The sequence below is a fragment of the Conger conger genome, chromosome 4 (genome assembly GCF_963514075.1).
Source record: "Conger conger chromosome 4, fConCon1.1, whole genome shotgun sequence".
NCBI classification, from domain to species: domain Eukaryota; kingdom Metazoa; phylum Chordata; class Actinopteri; order Anguilliformes; family Congridae; genus Conger; species Conger conger.
In genome coordinates this window covers 12,102,468-12,122,467 of record NC_083763.1, presented here as the reverse complement: position 1 = coordinate 12,122,467, position 20,000 = coordinate 12,102,468, and the positions used below count along the sequence as shown (strand labels likewise).

Below are 20,000 nucleotides of genomic sequence, written 5' to 3'. Positions count from 1 at the left end.
CGGGTCGGTTCTCCAGCTGGGCGTCAAACGGGTCCGAGTAGTCCTGGTCGCCCGCCGCCGGGGCGGACGGAACCACCTGGGAAACAAAATCACACCAAACTGAGACCTTCTAACGCAGGCGATGGACTATAACAGTCCAATACCCTGGCAGAGGAAAGGGTTCCAAAAGTGTTGCTCTGTATTTCCATACACCTTCAAAACAGGCTGTTTGGACGTGCCTGTTTTTTCAAAGGGAGACTTTTTAACACAAATATACTCCGCAACAGTAACACAGGATGTGTTGCCCTTAACTAGACATGGCGCTGTGTTAAAAACAACAAATAATGGCATGTTTCGCAGACACATATTCAGCCTAGTCTAGACTACTACAATCAATTTTGAAGATTTAAGATTCTCCAGGTTATTCAAGAACTAAGCTTAATCTGTATCTGAGAAACCGGCCCTTTTAACACACACGTCTAGTTAAGGACAACACATTTTGTGTTACTGTCAGTGAGTAAACCTATGTTAAAACGTCTCCCTTGGCAACACATAAATTGAGTATTTGTAACACAAAAGTAGTAACTTTGACACAGAATGTTTTGAAAGTAACAGAAAAGCAGTAACACAAAAAGACTGGGATACTGACACATCTTTTCTGAGAGTGCAGAGGAACCCCATCTATAGGTCTCGGGTTGTTAGTCAGGAAAAATATTTCAGCTTTGGAGCCGTCACAATTTTCACACCTACCATAGGGGGTTCCCTAAAGAACACAAAAACGGTTCCCCTATTAGAGACGAGCCAGGCTCCCTCATGAAGACAAGCCAAAGAGGCTATTTTTTTTTTCGGAGAGTCTAGGGTGTGCAGGTGTGGGCCAAAAAAAATACAAAATGTAGGGAAAATATGAGACAAGAGTCTGAACATCGTAATGACTTCTCGTCTGTGATTTATTACTCACAACAACCAAAGCTAGGACCCCTGCCGAGCCTCCATCCGACCACATGCAAACATTGATCATCTCCGCTTTGAGTAATGCGCCTTTGATCTAGAGAGCCGTAATTGCACTGTGGGGAACTCCATCTCCCCCCCCCCCACGAAAAAAATATATGATGTACTCGCACACTCTACTCTGCAAGCGGAAAAAAAAAAAGGCTGACGTACCCACAGAAGCAGCGAAATACCGCAGAGTGGCGAGTGGAAATTGGTTTACATTTTACACAAAGACAGCCTTGGGAAGATGAGACCTTCTGTGAGAGTGCTGTGTTATTCGGTAAGGCGCGAGTGGGCGTGGCCGTCTCTGCATTTCAGGGCTGAATTCCGCCGTTGGTGCTCCGAGGAGGGGTCAGAGGTCATCTGGCAAACTTACAGTTACGCAGCATGCCATATGGTCTGGCACAGCCACGAACCGGAATGCGCAAATTTTCCAGACGCCGCCATTCAAACGTAGCATGTACCCAAAATCCCCAACAATGGCTGGGGACAAAACAGGCATGTGGCTACATTCGCTCCCCTGTTGATATTACAGGTTATCGACTTGCTGCGATGCGCAGGGTGGTTTAGTGATGGTTCCTCAACTACAGGAAGGATTCCTCGGAGGGTATATCCGTCTGGGAAATTAACGAGCACTACTGTAGCATGACCAGTGGGCTGAACACTAATTCAGAAATGTCTGATACCAGTGGTTTCAAACCAGCTCCCAGAGACCCACTATGCATGCTCCTTTCTGTTTCATCTCTGGATCAATTAACCATTTTTAAGAGCAGGTTTTTTTTGGAATATTGGAAAGTCAGTGTTCTAGAACCGCATTGCTTTCAATTACCAGTAGTGATTGTGACATCAGCATTAGAATGTTCACTTCACAACATTCTAGTCACATATTTGTGATCTCACACCTTAAAGGGTTAAAGCAGCTGAAAACACGTTCTTAGTCCTGACACAATTTTATTCTTTCACATACTCCTATAGAATCCAGATTTTGGCTCATTTGCTTTGTGAACGCTTCATTTCCCCGCAAACAGTTAAGTTTCAGTGAGCACAGTTTCAGCAATTAGGACCCGACTGATTTTACCTACCAATCTAATCACTTCAAAAATGAAATCTCTTTCTACAGCAATAACTTCCACCACAGCACATCACAGCAAATTAAGGCATCGGACGATTTGACTGATTAAAAATCCCTGGGATATGAATTTAGATCCTTTCCTCTTCATAGCATGCATTTTCATTTCTGATATTAATGTCATCTTAAGCGGGTAAATCATACTTTGACCGACATTAAGTGTCTAAATAAAAAGAATGAAAAGCTCTTTGCAATTCAGAGGTTTAAAATTACGGCAGGAATGGAAACCAGCCCGCACATTGGGCCCAGGATCGAATTTGAAAACCCCCGTCAAGACCGACGGTGAAGAGCTCCAGTCCTCTGGGGTTTTTGTGGTTTTCCTTTAATCAGCAGCCCAGGAAAACGAGACTCTCGAGGACTCTTGTGACATAATGATTCAGAGTACCCCCTTGAATGCTGAAACACTAAAATCAGCAGAGGCTACTGGCCTGCCAGGAGCCGCTCATCCCTGCCTTAGACCTTTATTCACCACGTTAACCCTTTGATGAGTAGCGTTTTTGGAATGTCTATTTTTCTTATTCAGAATTCTAAGTCGTTGTGCTAGAACTCCATTGCCTTCAATTACCAGTAGTGATTGTGAAATCACCATAGAGTTCAGTTGACAACATTCTAATCACAAATTTGGAATTAGTATGTTCAGTTGGCAACATTCTAATAACATATTTGTGATGCAGCTTTTAAATAAAGCACTTCCCACATTACCTGAAATAGAGGTAAAAAACTAAACATCTGGCCTCTGCTATCCATCACGCCCTCTTGGTCTGTAACCTGAACTTCCATTCCGTACACCACCCGCTGTAACCAAAGCAACCGTGTGTTGTCGCAATATGTGCATGCATGCGCACGTTGATTTGTGCACTGAATCATGCCGTCGCTCTGGAGCCGGGCAGCTGCTCGGTCCCAGGTCGCTCCTCCTCCGGTAAGTACCGCTGGAATACCTCGACCCCTCTGCGCGTTCGTTATTAGGCTGGATCCCATGCACGAGCACGCACGTGGTCAGCGCACCGTGTATGTCAGCATTCATTCAAAGCAAGGGTTCTTAAATGCTTTCTGAACCTAATAAATAAAACAAGCACCAGTCCTTCGGTATGTATTAAATCGTTAGATTGATTTACGTGTGGTGGTCAGAGTGCTGACTGTAGTATTCTTTACGAATTGCTTATGATGCGCACATTATAAAATAACCCAACGAATGGCTGTGCTTTACAATCAAACTATAATCTTATTGTCTGCGCAACGCTGACCTGTAGATAATTCAGTGTGCGAAGACCACCCTGCCCGCTCCCTAACAATACGAGCTGTACTTCGTGTCGTTGGAGGACAAGGGTAAAAAAAAAAGTATCATCGCCCATTCCTTTTACGAAATACTAGCGCAAGGATCACCCAGGTCGCAAATCCAAACGCGATCTATTATTTATAGGAAGATATAGCTCCAACCTGCCGGCCGGGCTCTCAACAATCCCACAACATAGTTCACCTCCCTGGAGACGGTTAGGCCAGCCGCCGGGCGAAGAGAAGAGTAGGCTAAAAAGCGGGAAGTGAGATGCGAAGTGATGTATTCTTAGTAGGCTCTGTTTCATGTTTAATGAGATCCTATTCACGGAAGGGTGCTCCGGTATTCTAGGCTAATTAAAAAGAATCTTCAGACCGAAACGGAGAACCAATTCCGGAGTAAAGCAAGTAACCTGTGGAATCGCCCGTAGCGCGCTTAAACCTAACCGTGGGCTAAAGGTCTTATAACGGAGAACCTTAATTAAATAGATGCAGGCTATGCCTATTTAGACTAATTAAGCTTTGCCATTGCATTAACACCCCCTCCGCCAACTGTCTTACCTAAGAATAGGCATATTAGAATGAGATTCACGAATACAAGTTGACACACAATCTTATTAGTTGACAATAATGCAATGGAATTGCTTAATACTTAAATAGGACGCATACACAATGAAAATGCTAACAGCCATGCACGCACCATTGGATTAGGTTACGGCTGGTCCTAGACGCCATTCTAGAAAGGAGGTACCCAGAGAAGCACATGATAACATAAGACTTCCTGTGTGAGGATGAAACCACATTTACCATAATTCAGTTAGGCCCACACTTAACCCACGAAGCAGTGTGTGTGTGGACGCAAATGAGATTTTCTCAACCATAACTCACGGGCTCGGATGAATCCTCCACGGACAGGGAACTTAGGAGAATCTTGCTTCGACCAAGGTCCTGCGATTCCACCTTGATGAGCCGGTGTTTGGGCGACACGACTTTCATATCCAGACTGGTGGACTTCAGTGGGGAGCCAAAGGCAGGGTGACACAGGTCGTCCGTTGCCGAGTCGTTTCGCGCGCGGTTGTCCGTGTCCTGGTATGGGTCTTCGAAGTCCAAGTTTTTCTGAACTCGGTAAGCCTTTAAGATCTCGCTCTCCGTGTAGTCAGGTTTCGGCGGTTGAGGAGGCACACGCTTCCCACCAAAACTTAGATAATCTTTCAGCCACTTTGCCATTTGTCTTTAGGCTAGTGAAAACTACGGAACAAAGCGAGTTGTGGTTGTTTTCGTTCACTATTACTGGCGTACCTGAGGCAGGTTGTTCAGCTATACTGACAGTCGGCCTATCCAGTCAAAGTGCGAGTTGAACTGTCGTGACACCGGCCTATACGCATGTGGATTGATGACATTTAATCCGTGAATATTTGAAAACAAAGCACACAGAAGCTTGGATTTCAATATCGCTCTCGTGTTTCAAACTCCCCTTAAATCCGCAGAATAGCCTAATCCTCAAATCTGCAGACCCAAACACACGTGGCCATTCTTAAGCGCAGATCTGAGGAACCGCGCAACCACCACGTTCTCCGCGAGATCCAACAGCTGGCATTGATCTGCAGGTCGCTGCTCCGGGAAACAATAACAGTCTAGACTGAACCTGGACGCTCCGGATAGAGAGTGAAATCTTAATACTTTAGAAATAACTACTTCGTAAATTTCTCTGCTAGTTAAATTAGTAAAATTATAATTTTTCCGAAAACAGTGTTTACGCGAGGCATGTGTGCGCAGTTATTGTATGGCAGGTGTCAAAACACTTGGACGCGTTTTCCCCCTTTGATTATGAGGGACGCAAAGAACAATTATAAACGCCTGAGACCAGAAACGAGAATCAGCGGTCTTCAAATGCAAATGGATGAGTATGATCAAAAAAGAAATTGGATTTTAATAAGGTCATAATTAATCAGTTTAAGAGGAAATACCGCAACCTGACACATTGGCGTGTGGTTGTCTCGCGCATTGGCTATTTCCAGACTAGACTTTATATAATACGAAATAAGGCTGCTAGTAACCTACTATACAACCATAACGAGCCACACAGTTGACTGGTCAACGCGTCACTACTGTAGTGTAACCTCATATAACCATATGTAGCAAATAAAAGCGTGAAACCAAGCCGCCTTTCGTGAAGTCATTACAATTTCATGGTAAATCCGAGAGGACAAAACTCAACAAGGACACTAAAAAGTGAATATTTGTTCTGATTGTTCCCTTGAAGCAAAGTAGACTACTCTCACCCACGTTTGTTGCACTTTCAGATCCTTTGTCAATTTCAGTGGGACACAGAGTTCCATAAAAAAGTAGCCTAACGGTTGATTAGAGAACCCCCTCGAGAATATGCTATACGTATATTTACCAGCCTGTCAAAACAATCAAGTAAAACGCATTCGACCTCAGAAATAGGTTCCTCTCAATTTAAACTCTCACTAAAGACTAACAGGCTAAATAGATGTAGCGACAGTGACGGTTGCGCAGAATTCCCACAGGACCAAACTACACTATCCCGTTTGATTTTCTGCGTTGAGTTACATCGCCACCCATATCGATGGTAAAACTTCAAAATGTACACCGAACATACGTGTATTTACTTTGGATTTTCACCGGCATTTCTATGTGTGCACATTAGATGGCATTAGAACAACTTTCAAGCTATACGCACGCTTCAGTGTATCCAAAACAACCCGGGGATTAATGACAGCGAGTCGGGAGGGCACCGCGATGAACCTTCTTTTTAATCCTGTAGGCATTCCAGTCTTCCAATCCTCTCATTCTTCTGTTTTGAATGAAAAACTTGGTTTTTGATATTGGTCGGTCATTTTATTTTTTATTTTTTGAGAGTATTTGCAGAGAAAATAGAAAATAATAATACGCTCCGGGATTGTTTAGCCTAGTTCAGAGTTCCGCCAGCAAACGACTGATTGCCACCGACTGAAAGCGAGTGCGATTGCGAGGGAGACCACCCGTTTAAAGGGGAGGGGCAGCGCTTGAATTCCCAATGGTACGTCCCATTTTCTGGTTAGCCGACATTTAATTCCTTCTGACGCTGGCGCGGGCCCAAGTTTGAATAACGAAAAGCGAGGACCTTTATTTTGACCCATTCACTCTCTCATCACCTGTATCAGTATGAAGACGGAGTAAGAAAAATAAGCGTTGACATCTGTTACGAATGAATGAACTACACTGCGCTGAAATCTAGAGATTGATGAGAATGGGGATTTCCTGTCCTCTATATAGTTGGATCCTTATTGATGAACCAGCATGATTTGACCATTCATCCCCTCTGAATAATGAATGCTGTTCCTTTATTTGTCCATTATTTTATATGCTAATGCACACCATGGGATTTATATATAGCTTATTCGGCTCTCAATTTCATCTTCACAGCATAATTAGCTGTAAGAAAAAAAAAATCTTCCTCAGCCCACTCTTGGTGTGTGATTTGCATAGTGTAATTAGCAGGTTTGTCTCCCACAAAGGGAAGTACGGGGAGACGTCAGTTTACCCTGATGAGATAATTCAGTCCCCATTCTCATATCGACCATGAAACCCATTCAAATCTGATGTGCTTACAGATTTTAGACATTGTCTCATGAGGTAAAATACACAAAAATGCAAGAATAAAAATGCAGTGACAAGGCAGTATCAAAAGCACAAACACAGACACACATACACACACACACACACACACACATACACACCGCACACATGCACGCATAGAAACACATGCCTACATGTACATACGGCACACACATGCACACACACACATGGACACATACACGCCACACATATATATGCACACACAGACACACACACACACACATGCAGGCCCAGAAACATGCACACACGTGTATAGACAGGCATAAGCACACACACACACACACTAGCAGGTGCAGCCAGACTCAAGCTGAAGAACGTTCGTCCTGTTCTGGAGATTGCAGATTTATCTGGTAGGTAGGATGATGCGCTTCCTGCTTTTTTTACACAGGCCCTTTTTTTCCTGGACGCAGGTTGTTAAAAAGAAAATTGGATTCAGCGATAGCTGGGATGATACTGTCTGCAGCAATAAAGCCACCATAAATACCTCTTTAAAAGAGGCATGATCTCACTCTTCCTCTGCCTCCTGGGGGTACGGGAGAGGAGGGGAGGGGGGAATGAAGTCATTTAAGATACCCCCCCCCATTCCCCCCCCCCCCTTACCTCTCCCCCCATCATCAGACAGGGGACATAACAGCCATTCACCACACAGGGGAACAGCCAAGAACAAAAGGAATAAACTAGAGGAGGGAACAGAGACGTTGGTTTACCGGCCTGAAAATTATTTTTGGAAAATAAAATCTGACATTATACATATACAATACTATACGCCGAGCTTGTCTGTTTTCTGTAAACCTTTGTATCTGGATTCGTTTCATCAGGATCTTTATCACAATTTGCCATAGAGGGTGAAAATTCACTTGATTGCTTTTGGTAATTGTAGTTTTTAAATGAGAATTGGGGGGGGGGATATGGTGGAACCAGAAAAATATGATCTGCATTCTTTATACATTTTTATTGTTATAGCTTATAACAATTGCTGATTTCTCTCTCATAGAATATAAAATTGATAATAATACAGCAAATAACAGTAACACTTTACAATAGGGTTTCATAAATTGGCATGAACTAATGTAGTTGTTAACTACTACTGAGAAGTTAATCTGTACAGCTCTGTTACTGCATTAACGCAGTTACATCATTAATTCATGTTAACTACTACATTAATTTTTGCCAATTCATATTGGAATGAAAAAGTCAGTTGATTTGTTAATGGTTTATAAGTTCATCCTATAGTTCACTTATGTATAAATATCATGTAAGAAATACGTTAGTTATTAACAAATGCATTAACTAATGGACATGTAATTTCATGCTTAATGTATCTGTCCATCGTTAATTCATGTTAACAACTACATTAGTTATTGCCAATTCATATTGGAATGAGTCAATGTATTTGTTATTAGTTAACTAATTATAAGTTAATCCTATGGTTTGCTAATGTATAAATATCATGTAAGAAATACGTTTGTTGGCTGCTAAGAAATGTATTAACTAATGTAACGTTAATTTCATGCTTAATTAATGTATCTGTCCATCATTACTTCGTGTTAACAACTACATGAATGAATGCCAATTCATGAACTTTATTATCAAAATAACTATTAGCAGTGTATTTCTTAATAAGTGATGTTGCTGATACTGCAGACTGAGTGGTGAGTCTCTTTGTGATGCGACTGTGATTGACAGCCATTTTGTATCAGGGGAGGTAGTGGCCTTTAAAATGTCAATTTCTGAAAGAGAACAGATGGCTGCTTAAGTGAAAACAACACTGTTATTATCTTCAAAGTTATTAAATGTCTCTCTGAAGGATAACAGTATGGGTGCATTGTTAATCAGGCTGTTATGATAACCCGGTAATCTGTGCGCATTATAAGCAAAACTGACATAAAATAAATAAATCATAATTTAATTTAACTTCGAGAGATTTAGTGGTTGAAAATAGCCACGGGATTGCAGCCCTTCAGGGCTTGACCTGTGTCGCAGAACACTGGCGAGCGAGTGCTCAGCAACGTGGTATGTGCTGCCCCCTGGTGGCCAGTTGCCTATACAGCTTAGTTTGACCATACATACCAGGACAATATTCTGCTACAATCTCCAGGCTTTGGGAATAAATTATTTCCTGATATGGTATAATTAAAATGTGTTCATGTTACGACATGTTGAAGGTTCTGTGACATGGTACAGTGGGTGTTGGAGTTCATTCAAGCAAATTATTTAACTACACATCTTAACCCCAACAAGGGCTCATCTGATTGGCTGGGCTGGGCTGGGCTCTCCGGGGGGGTGGTATTTCCAGGGGCGTTAGAATCCCAGTTTTATGCTTTCATCCTGATATTCTCTTCCCGTGCTTCAAAGGGGCTTCCCCAAAATTCCATGGATGAAATATGGGAGCCGTGTCAAGTGGCATTCGGTTCAGGTTTATGAAAGAGGAGGGAGCAATTCTATTCCCTTGCTCCCTCACCAAGGGTATAAAACGCTGGCTTCAGCAAGAAGGGAAATCCCACAATGCAATGCTCCACATCAAGAAGTGAGGATAGGGTCGTTCATAAATTGGAGACCGAAAGCCATTTGGTGTGGCTGCCGTATTTTATCGGCCTTTTGGGGAATACCCCTTTGAAGCCAGGGAAGGTAACTTCAGGAAGAAAGCATAAAACTTTGAACGCAGAGAAATACGGTGGGGGTGCACTGCTTTTAAAGTTGGGCCAGTTTTGTTTGAGTCACGCACTTTAACTTTTCAGCCATTGGTTCTGTTTTACACAGACCAGGCTTTTGGAAGGGATTTTCAAAATTTTGATTTCTACCAGACAGTGAAATTTCAGCTTTTTCAAATTCCTTGTTTGCAATATGCACCTCACCTGATTCAGCAAGGTTGCAAGTTCTGATTCAAATATAAAATGGTGATTCTTTCATGGAACAAATCCAGTTATTTCAACATATAGAGCAGACATGACAAGCACTATAACCACTGTCACAATTTTTTTAAATCAGTGACTGTCACTGACATGGAGTAATATGAGGCTGATGTGAATGTAATTGTTTATTCTGTTTCAGGAGGGGGTCATTGTGAGGCGCTGTGATGGCCGAGAGGTTAAGGCGTTGGACTCGAAATCCAATGGGGTTTCCCCGCGCAGGTTCGAACCCTGCTCGCAGCGTACAACCTTTTAGCCAAGAAAGGATTTGGGTTGCATCCAAAGCACTTGCCAGCGATTGCATTACCTTACATTAATTTGGCAGACGTGTTTAACCAAAGTGACTTACAAGAAGTGCATCAGGAAGGTTGGTGAACACCTGCAGAACACAGGTCAGATAAGGTACAATTCTCATTAAGCATTAGTCATCCATCGCAATGACCAATAAGTCCAGTTCATATGGTAACTATATGCCAAGTCAGCTGTGCATAGGAGGGAACCAAACTGCAATGGAACAACCCTATCCTCACTTCTTTACTTGGAGCAATGCATTGTTGGATGCCCTTCTTGCTGGAAGCTTGCATTGTATACTCTTGCAGGAGGGAGGAATAACAGGGGAAGGAGTGAATGTAGCCGCTCCATCGCCTTGTATAAATTGGAAGCAAACTCAGCGAGGGAAGGAAGGGAAGGGGACCTGACTCACAGCGCCATTTAACCTCAGACCTTAGAGCAGGGGTGTCAAACTTTAGTCCTGGAGGGCTGCAGTGTCTGCTGGTTTTTGGTGTTTCAGTACGAGAGATACATTTCAAAATCTTTCATTGGCTAAAGAGTCCACAACTTGTTCTCAAGGCCTTAATTGTCTGATGATTGAAAGGAAAGCACAAATACCAGCATACACTGTGGCCCTCTAGTCCTGGAGTTTGACACCCCTGCTATAGAGGATAGTACACCCAAAACATATAAACCATATATATAAAACTGAATCATGTCCTGGAAGATGTCAATAAGTTACCTTAGGACATCTAACTTGTCTGTCTGTGCTTACCAGTCTCTTTAAGCAAAATGGTGACAACATGGTGGATTTGCAACAGTCAGCTATGTCTCTGCAGTTGACCCACAACCTGGGTCTTTACAGAAGTATGGTGGGGGTGCATTGCTTTTATAATCGGGGGGGTTTAAGTTTGTTTTTTATAAAGGGGGGAAAGTGGTCCTGAGAGTGTGTTTGAGACTGGCGTTGCCTTCGGATCCACGTAAGTATACCTAGTATACGGGGGTTAGCACAAATGTTTTACACAGAGAAGGTTGTAGGTTGTAGGTTATTCTGCTTCTGTAGGGTGCTGCGATGGCCGAGAGGTTAAGGCGTTGGACTCGAAATCCAATGGGGTTTCCCCGCGCAGGTTCGAACCCTGCTCGCAGCGTACGATCCTTTAGCCACGAAAGGATTTTGGTGGCATCCGAAGGACTTGCCAGCAATTGCATTACCTTACATTCGTTTGGCAGATGTGTTTATCCAAAGTGACTTACAAGAAGTGCATAAGGAAGGTTAGTGAACACCTGCAGAACACAGGTCAGATAAGGTGCAATTCTCATTAAGCATTAGTCATCCATCGCCATGACCACGAAGTCTAGTTCATACAGTACCAGGCCAAGTCAGCTGTGCATGCAAGGGAACCAAACTGCAACTGAGCAACCCTTTCCTCACTTCTTTACTTGGAGCAATGCATTGTGTGATACCCTTCTTCCTGGAAGCTTGCATTGTGTACTCTTGCAGGAGGGAGGAATAACAGGGGATGGAGAGAATGTAACCACTTCATCACCTTGTATAAATTGGATGCAAACTCAGCGAGGGACTCATAGACTCATTTAACCTCCGACTTTAGAGGATTTATATTACAGGCAATACATATAAACCGTACATATAAAACTGAATTGTGTCCTGGAAGATGTCTAAGTTACCTTAGGGCATCTAACTTGTGTCTGTACTTACCAAGTTTCTTTCAGCAATATAGTGACAACATGGTGGATTTGCAACAGTCAGCTATGTCTCTGCAGTTGACCCACAACCTGGGTCTTTACAGAAGTATGGTGGGGGTGCATTGCTTTTATAATCGGGGGGGTTTAAGTTTGTTTTTTATAAAGGGGGGAAAGTGGTCCTGAGAGTGTGTTTGAGACTGGCGTTGCCTTCGGATCCACGTAAGTATACCTAGTATACGGGAGTTAGCACAAATGCTTTACACAGAGAAGGTTGTAGGTTGTAGGTTATTCTGCTTCTGTAGGGTGCTGTGATGGCCGAGAGGTTAAGGCGTTGGACTCGAAATCCAATGGGGTTTCCCCGCGCAGGTTCGAACCCTGCTCGCAGCGTATGATCCTTTAGCCAAGAAAGGATTTGGGTTGCATCCAAAGCACTTGCCAGCGATTGCATTACCTTACATTAATTTGGCAGACGTGTTTAACCAAAGTGACTTACAAGAAGTGCATCAGGAAGGTTGGTGAACACCTGCAGAACACAGGTCAGATAAGGTACAATTCTCATTAAGCATTAGTCATCCATCGCAATGACCAATAAGTCCAGTTCATATGGTAACTATATGCCAAGTCAGCTGTGCATAGGAGGGAACCAAACTGCAACGGAACAACCCTATCCACACTTCTTTACTTGGAGCAATGCATTGTTGGATGCCCTTCTTGCTGGAAGCTTGCATTGTATACTCTTGCAGGAGGGAGGAATAACAGGGGAAGGAGTGAATGTAGCCGCTCCATCGCCTTATATAAATTGGAAGCAAACTCAGCGAGGGAAGGAAGGGAAGGGGACCTGACTCACAGCGCCATTTAACCTCAGACCTTAGAGCAGGGGTGTCAAACTTTAGTCCTGGAGGGCTGCAGTGTCTGCTGGTTTTTGGTGTTTCAGTACGAGAGATACATTTCAAAATCTTTCATTGGCTAAAGAGTCCACACCTTGTTCTCAAGGCCTTAATTGTCTGATGATTGAAAGGAAAGCACAAATACCAGCATACACTGTGGCCCTCTAGGACTGGAGTTTGACACCCCTGCTATAGAGGATAGTACACCCAAAACATATAAACCATATATATAAAACTGAAATGTGTCCTGGAAGATGTCAATAAGTTGCCTTAGGACATCTAACTTGTCTGTCTGTACTTACCAGTTTCTTTCAGTAATATGGTGACAACATGGTGGATTTGCAACAGTCAGCTATGTCTCTGCAGTTGACACACAACCTGGGTCTTTACAGAAGTATGGTGGGGGTGCATTGCTTTTATAATCGGGGGGGGTTTAAGTTTGTTTTTTATAAAGGGGGGAAAGTGGTCCTGAGAGTGTGTTTGAGACTGGCGCTGCCTTCGGATCCACGTAAGTATACCTAGTATACGGGGGTTAGCACAAATGTTTTACACAGAGAAGGTTGTAGGTTATTCTGCTTCAGGCGGAGGCATTGTCGGGTGCTGTGATGGCCGAGAGGTTAAGGCGTTGGACTCGAAATCCAATGGGGTTTCCCCGCGCAGGTTCGAACCCTGCTCGCAGCGTATCATCCTTTAGCCAAGAAAGGATTTGGGTTGCATCCAAAGGACTTGCCAGCGATTGCATTACCTTACATTAATTTGGCAGACGTGTTTATCCAAAGTGACTTATAAGAAGTGCATAAGGAAGGTCAATGAACAATTAGAAAACACAGGTCAGATAAGGTACAATCCTCATTAAGCACCAGTCATCCATCGCCATTACCACTAAGTCTAGTTCATACGGTAACTATAGGCCAAGTCAGCTGTGCATGCAAGGAAACCAAACTGCAACTGAGCAACCCTATCCTCACTTCTTTACTTGAAGCAATGCATTGTGGGATACCCTTCTTGCTGGAAGCTTGCATTGTATACTCTTGCAGGAGGGAGGAATAACAGGGGAAGGAGTGAATGTAGCCGCTCCATCGCCTTGTATAAATTGGAAGCAAACTCAGCGAGGGAAGGAAGGGAAGGGGACCTGACTCACAGCGCCATTTAACCTCAGACCTTAGAGCAGGGGTGTCAAACTTTAGTCCTGGAGGGCTGCAGTGTCTGCTGGTTTTTGGTGTTTCAGTACGAGAGATACATTTCAAAATCTTTCATTGGCTAAAGAGTCCACACCTTGTTCTCAAGGCCTTAATTGTCTGATGATTGAAAGGAAAGCACAAATACCAGCATACACTGTGGCCCTCTAGGACTGGAGTTTGACACCCCTGCTATAGAGGATAGTACACCCAAAACATATAAACCATATATATAAAACTGAAATGTGTCCTGGAAGATGTCAATAAGTTACCTTAGGACATCTAACTTGTCTGTCTGTACTTACCAGTTTCTTTCAGCAATATGGTGACAACATGGTGGATTTGCAACAGTCAGCTATGTCTCTGCAGTTGACCCACAACCTGGGTCTTTACAGAAGTATGGTGGGGGTGCATTGCTTTTATAATCGGGGGGGTTTAAGTTTGTTTTTTATAAAGGGGGGAAAGTGGTCCTGAGAGTGTGTTTGAGACTGGCGCTGCCTTCGGATCCACGTAAGTATACCTAGTATACGGGGGTTAGCACAAATGTTTTACACAGAGAAGGTTGTAGGTTGTAGTTTATTCTGCTTCTGTAGGGTGCTGCGATGGCCGAGAGGTTAAGGCGTTGGACTCGAAATCCAATGGGGTTTCCCCGCGCAGGTTCGAACCCTGCTCGCAGCGTATCATCCTTTAGCCAAGAAAGGATTTTGGTTGCATCCGAAGGACTTGCCAGCAATTGCATTACCTTACATTCGTTTGGCAGACGTGTTTATCCAAAGTGACTTACAACAAGTGCATAAGGAAGATCAATGAACGACTACAGAACACAGGTCAGATAAGGTGCAATTCTCATTAAGCATTAGTCATCCATCACCATGACCACAAAGTCTAGTTCATACAGTACCAGGCCAAGTCAGCTGTGCATGCGAGGGAACCAAACTGCAACTGAGCAACCCTATCCTCACTTCTTTACTTGGAGCAATGCATTGTGTGATACCCTTCTTCCTGGAAGCTTGCATTGTGTACTCTTGCAGGAGGGAGGAATAACAGGGGAAGGAGAGAATGTAACCACTTCATCACCTTGTATAAATTGGAAGCAAACTCAGCGAGGGACTCAGACTCATTTAACCTCCGACTTTAGAGGATTTATATTACAGGCAATACATATAAACCGTACATATAAAACTGAATCGTGTCCTGGAAGATGTCTAAGTTACCTTAGGGCATCTAACTTGTCTGTCTGTACTTACCAGTTTCTTTCAGTAATATGGTGACAACATGGTGGATTTGCAACAGTCAGCTATGTCTCTGCAGTTGACACACAACCTGGGTCTTTACAGAAGTATGGTGGGGGTGCATTGCTTTTATAATCGGGGGGGGGGGGGGGTTAAGTTTGTTTTTTATAAAGGGGGGAAAGTGGTCCTGAGAGTGTGTTTGAGACTGGGGCTGCCTTTGGATCCACGTAAGTATACCTAGTATACGGGGGTTAGCACAAATGTTTATCACAGAGAAGGTTGTAGGTTATTCAGCTTCTGTGGGGTGCTGTGATGGCCGAGAGGTTAAGGCGTTGGACTCGAAATCCAATGGGGTTTCCCCGCGCAGGTTCGAACCCTGCTCGCAGCGTACGATCCTTTAGCCACGAAAGGATTTTGGTGGCATCCGAAGGACTTGCCAGCAATTGCATTACCTTACATTCGTTTGGCAGACGTGTTTATCCAAAGTGACTTACAAGAAGTGCATAAGGAAGGTCAATGAACAACTACAGAACACAGGTCAGATAAGGTGCAATTCTCATTAAGCATTAGTCATCCATCGCCATGACCACAAAGTCTAGTTCATGCAGTACCAGGCCAAGTCAGCTGTGCATGCAAGGGAACCAAACTGCAACTGAGAAACCCTATCCTCACTTCTTTACTTGGAGCAATGCATTGTGTGATACCCTTCTTCCTGGAAGCTTGCATTGTGTACTCTTGCAGGAGGGAGGAATAACAGGGGATGGAGAGAATGTAACCACTTCATCACCTTGTATAAATTGGATGCAAACTCAGCGAGGGACTCATAGACTCATTTAACCTCCGACTTTAGAGGATTTATATTACAGGCAATACATATAAACCGTATATATAAAACTGAATTGTGTCCTGGAAGATGTCTAAGTTACCTTAGGGCATCTAACCTGTGTCTGTACTTACCAGTTTCTTTCAGCAATATAGTGACAACATGGTGGATTTGCAACAGTCAGCTATGTCTCTGCAGTTGACCCACAACCTGGGTCTTTACAGAAGTATGGTGGGGGTGCATTGCTTTTATAATCAGGGGGGTTTAAGTTTGTTTTTTTATAAAGGGGGGAAAGTGGTCCTGAGAGTGTGTTTGAGACTGGCGTTGCCTTCGGATCCACGTAAGTATACCTAGTATACGGGGGTTAGCACAAATGTTTTACACAGAGAAGGTTGTAGGTTATTCTGCTTCAGGAGGGGGCATTGTAGGTGCTGTGATGGCCGAGAGGTTAAGGCGTTGGACTCGAAATCCAATGGGGTTTCCCCGCGCAGGTTCGAACCCTGCTCGCAGCGTACGATCCTTTACCCAAGAAAGGATTTTGGTTGCATCTGAAGGACTTGCCAGCAATTGCATTATCTTACATTAATTTGGCAGACACGTTTATCCAAAGTGACTTACAAGAAGTGCGTAAGGAAGGTCAATGAACAATTACAGAACACAGGTCAGATCAGGTACAATCCTCATTAAGCACCAGTCATCCATCGCCATGACCGCTAATTCGGGAGGAATAACGGGAAGGAGTGAATGTATCCGCTCCATCGCCTTGCATAAATTGGAAGCAAACTCAGCGAGGTAAGGAAGGGAAGGGGACCTGACTCACAGCGCCATTTAACCTCAGACTTTAGAGCAGGGGTGTCAAACTTTAGCCCTGGAGGGCTGCAGTGTCTGCTGGTTTTTGGTGTTTCAGTACAAGAGATACATTTCAAAATCTTTAATTGGCTAAAGAGTCCACACCTTGTTCTCAAGGCCTTAATTGGCTGATGATTGAAAGGAAAGCACAAATACCACCTCTAGGACTGGAATTTGACACCCCTGCTATAGACGATTCATAATACACCCAAAACATATAAACTGTACATATAAAACTGAATCGTGTCCTGGAAGATGTCTAAGTTACCTTTGGACATCTAACCTGTCTGTCTGTGTTTACCAGTTTCTTTAAGCAATATGGTGACAACATGGTGGATTTGCAACTGTCAGCTATGTCTCTGCAGTTGACCCACAACCTGGGTCTTTACAGAAGTATGGTGGGGGTGCATTGCTTTTATAATCGCGGGGGTTTAAGTTTGCGTCACACACTTTAATCGTAGACTATAAATGGCAGACACCAGGGTAACTGTTTTATATAGAGGGGGGAAAGTGGTCCTGAGAGTGCATTTGAGACTTGCGTCGCCTTTGGATCCACGCAAGCGTACCTAGAGTAAGGGGGTTAGCTCAAACGTTTTTACAGAGAGAAGGTTGTAGGTTCAATCCCCTCTAAAATCGCTGGCTAGTCCTTTGGATGCAACCCAAATCCTTTCTTGGCTAAAAGGTTGTACGCTGCGAGCAGGGTTCGAACCTGCGCGGGGAAACCCCATTGGATTTCGAGTCCAACGCCTTAACCTCTCGGCCATCGCAGCGCCTCACAATTGCCCCCTCCTGAAACAGAATAAACAATTACATTCACATCAGCCTCATATTACTCCATCTCAGTGACCTTGCCTAATGGCACTGATTACAAAAAATAGTGACACAGTGGTTTTAGTGCTTATCATGTCTGCTCTATATGTTGAAAGAACTGGATTTGTCCAACGGCTTAACCTTTTGGCCATCACAGCACCACATGATGGTGGCTCATGAGACCACAACAAACAAATAAATTCACATCAGACACATAATACTAAGCACTTACAACTAGCTTTGCTGAATCAGTTGCATGTTGCATGCAAGGAATTTGAACAAAGTCATCAAAAGCATGATACAAATCCCATCCCTTCCAAATTGACTGTTGCAAACACATCTTGTTTTCAACATACTGCCTCAAGAAACTGGTAGAGCAGACAGAATCCTAATGTCCATAGGTATCACTCATTACATGATTGAATGTTATACTGTTTAGGATGTAATATAAATCCTCTGGTGTGAAGCTAAATGACGCTGCGAGCAGGGTTCGAACCTGCGCGGGGAGACCCCATTGGATTTCAAGTCCAACGCCTTAACCACTCGGCCATCGCAGCTTCTTACGACAGGATCCAGAGAAACCAGAATACAGGAATACGGAACATAAACAAACTCAAATGAAGTTGTTAGATACCTTCAACAAGCAGATACGGAAGATACGTTTGTTTTGTATACGGGGGGGGGGGGGAAGTGAAGCTTTAAAAAAACAAGCACGCCGCTACCCTAATGACCAGTCATTATCAGCCGTAAAGTGGTGGAAAATGTGTTGAGCTAGATAAACAGTAGTATTACCGTATAGTAGCAATTCACCGGCTGTATAACAATACCTACAGCTTAGCTAGTCAGCTACATTTCCGTTTAATGTGATCGTGAACCCATCTGTCTGGCAAGCAGCTAGAATTGTTTCTGAATATACTAGCTACCATTACTAACAGCCAACGACATAGGCACTTTACAGGAACATTCATGTTTAAAACAACTTGAATCTTACGTTTAAAACCTTTACATGACTTGAAACTTTAAACACGAGCAGAGAGCGGACTAGACTCTTTCCATGATTGACACACTTGTATACCACTGTTCCATCAATTATCTGTTGCTCGACGCTGTTATATATCCTCCTTCAATCTTTTTTTGTGTGTGTGTGTTGTTGTCAAGACGACACTTTCACTGACTTCCGGTGACAAAAAAATTGTCATAGTTCTCCTGCCCCATTGCGAGTGGTTTTGACCACTCTCATTGGTCAAGAACGTGTTTTTCTTGTCATTGGTTGGTGATGATTTTTAACGCTCTACGAAATTGTTCTTGTTTGCATAAATTAGAGATTGCTTAGTTAGCATTGGAATTTTTTGATATAAATATGAAACAAAAACAAAATGAGGTGAACATATTTATTTTCTGGTTATATGCGGGCTAAGTATTAGCCGACTGACCTTCTTGATTAAGTTGAGAAGTGAGACCTGCTACTCGAATGTAAGTCCGGCCCCTTCCTGCTAGATGATTGGTGGACTGTGGAATGGGGTTCCAGGTGAGGCCAACGGGCTCGAGTTTTGGTGCAGGGAACAGCACTTCGGACAGACACGGCACCCCCACAAAGAAACGGTAAAGATGAACCAGCAGATCTTTATTTACGTCCTTTAACGATTGTTCAAGTTGTTACATTTGTACATAAACAGTAATGAGTATACGGTATTGTCAACCTTCTTAATGATAAGTTATCTCACTTATAAGTTAACTACTAAGGGATCTAGACTACAAAATTGTAATTTCATTTTTAAAGAAGGAAATTGGTATCAACACGTAATATTTTCTTAAACTAGTTAAATAAAATTTCTGTTTGAAAGAAAACTTTAATTAATACGTTTTTTGATATTTGTGCATGTCTCGTGTATTGCTTTGTTGCTATGTTTGAACATTAACTGCCCATCTAAAACACTGAAAAAACTGATAAACTAGAAAAAGATTTGAATGTGTACTTTTTCACTGTTTCAGCGCCGAGAGCCCTCATACTGTAACGCTACATCATGAAGAGTCTGAAGGCAAAGTTTAAAAAGAGTGAAGTAAGAACTGAAACAGCCCTTCAAAACACACAAATACACAACTATTAATCCAGTTCATAAAGGGCAATACATTTTTTAAAATAGAGGCTACCGTATTCAAGTTAATTGACAGCCTTTATGATTAGAATGATTAGAAAAGAGCTCTAACCTGCTAGTTTTGGGATTGTGTAGTTTTCGTGTGTTTTAATTATTATTTCTCTGTGGAGGTAGTCTGGGTGTCAGGGTATCTGACCAGCTGGAGAGCAGGGCCCCCAGGTAGGCCTACA

The 20,000-nt window shown here is 43.1% G+C and overlaps 1 protein-coding gene and 9 non-coding genes across 10 annotated transcripts in view; 7 read left to right on the top strand and 3 right to left on the bottom strand.

The window, feature by feature from the left end:
* Window positions 1-5,066, bottom strand: part of shdb (Src homology 2 domain containing transforming protein D, b) — a 24,429-nt gene extending 19,363 nt beyond the window's left edge. The window contains exons 1-2 of the mRNA XM_061239908.1: window positions 4,259-5,066; window positions 1-76 (exon numbers count right to left, since the gene is read on the bottom strand). The exon at window positions 1-76 is cut by the window's left edge and continues 75 nt beyond it. Of these exons, the coding sequence (XP_061095892.1) occupies window positions 1-76; window positions 4,259-4,597 (415 nt within the window). The 5' untranslated portion in view covers window positions 4,598-5,066. The remainder of the gene's footprint in view (window positions 77-4,258) is intronic.
* Window positions 5,067-10,082: 5,016 nt separating this feature from the next.
* trnas-cga (transfer RNA serine (anticodon CGA)) lies at window positions 10,083-10,164 on the top strand. The gene has a single exon. It is a non-coding gene; the product is annotated as a tRNA-Ser (tRNA).
* A 1,093-nt stretch (window positions 10,165-11,257) lies between these two features.
* Window positions 11,258-11,339, top strand: trnas-cga (transfer RNA serine (anticodon CGA)). The gene has a single exon. It is a non-coding gene; the product is annotated as a tRNA-Ser (tRNA).
* Window positions 11,340-12,200: 861 nt separating this feature from the next.
* trnas-cga (transfer RNA serine (anticodon CGA)) lies at window positions 12,201-12,282 on the top strand. Its single transcript has one exon. It is a non-coding gene; the product is annotated as a tRNA-Ser (tRNA).
* Window positions 12,283-13,381: 1,099 nt separating this feature from the next.
* trnas-cga (transfer RNA serine (anticodon CGA)) lies at window positions 13,382-13,463 on the top strand. Its single transcript has one exon. It is a non-coding gene; the product is annotated as a tRNA-Ser (tRNA).
* Window positions 13,464-14,556: 1,093 nt separating this feature from the next.
* On the top strand, window positions 14,557-14,638 carry trnas-cga (transfer RNA serine (anticodon CGA)). The gene has a single exon. It is a non-coding gene; the product is annotated as a tRNA-Ser (tRNA).
* Window positions 14,639-15,498: 860 nt separating this feature from the next.
* Window positions 15,499-15,580, top strand: trnas-cga (transfer RNA serine (anticodon CGA)). Its single transcript has one exon. It is a non-coding gene; the product is annotated as a tRNA-Ser (tRNA).
* An 865-nt stretch (window positions 15,581-16,445) lies between these two features.
* On the top strand, window positions 16,446-16,527 carry trnas-cga (transfer RNA serine (anticodon CGA)). The gene has a single exon. It is a non-coding gene; the product is annotated as a tRNA-Ser (tRNA).
* A 1,025-nt stretch (window positions 16,528-17,552) lies between these two features.
* On the bottom strand, window positions 17,553-17,634 carry trnas-cga (transfer RNA serine (anticodon CGA)). The gene has a single exon. It is a non-coding gene; the product is annotated as a tRNA-Ser (tRNA).
* Window positions 17,635-18,149: 515 nt separating this feature from the next.
* trnas-uga (transfer RNA serine (anticodon UGA)) lies at window positions 18,150-18,231 on the bottom strand. Its single transcript has one exon. It is a non-coding gene; the product is annotated as a tRNA-Ser (tRNA).
* Window positions 18,232-20,000: the final 1,769 nt, after the last annotated feature.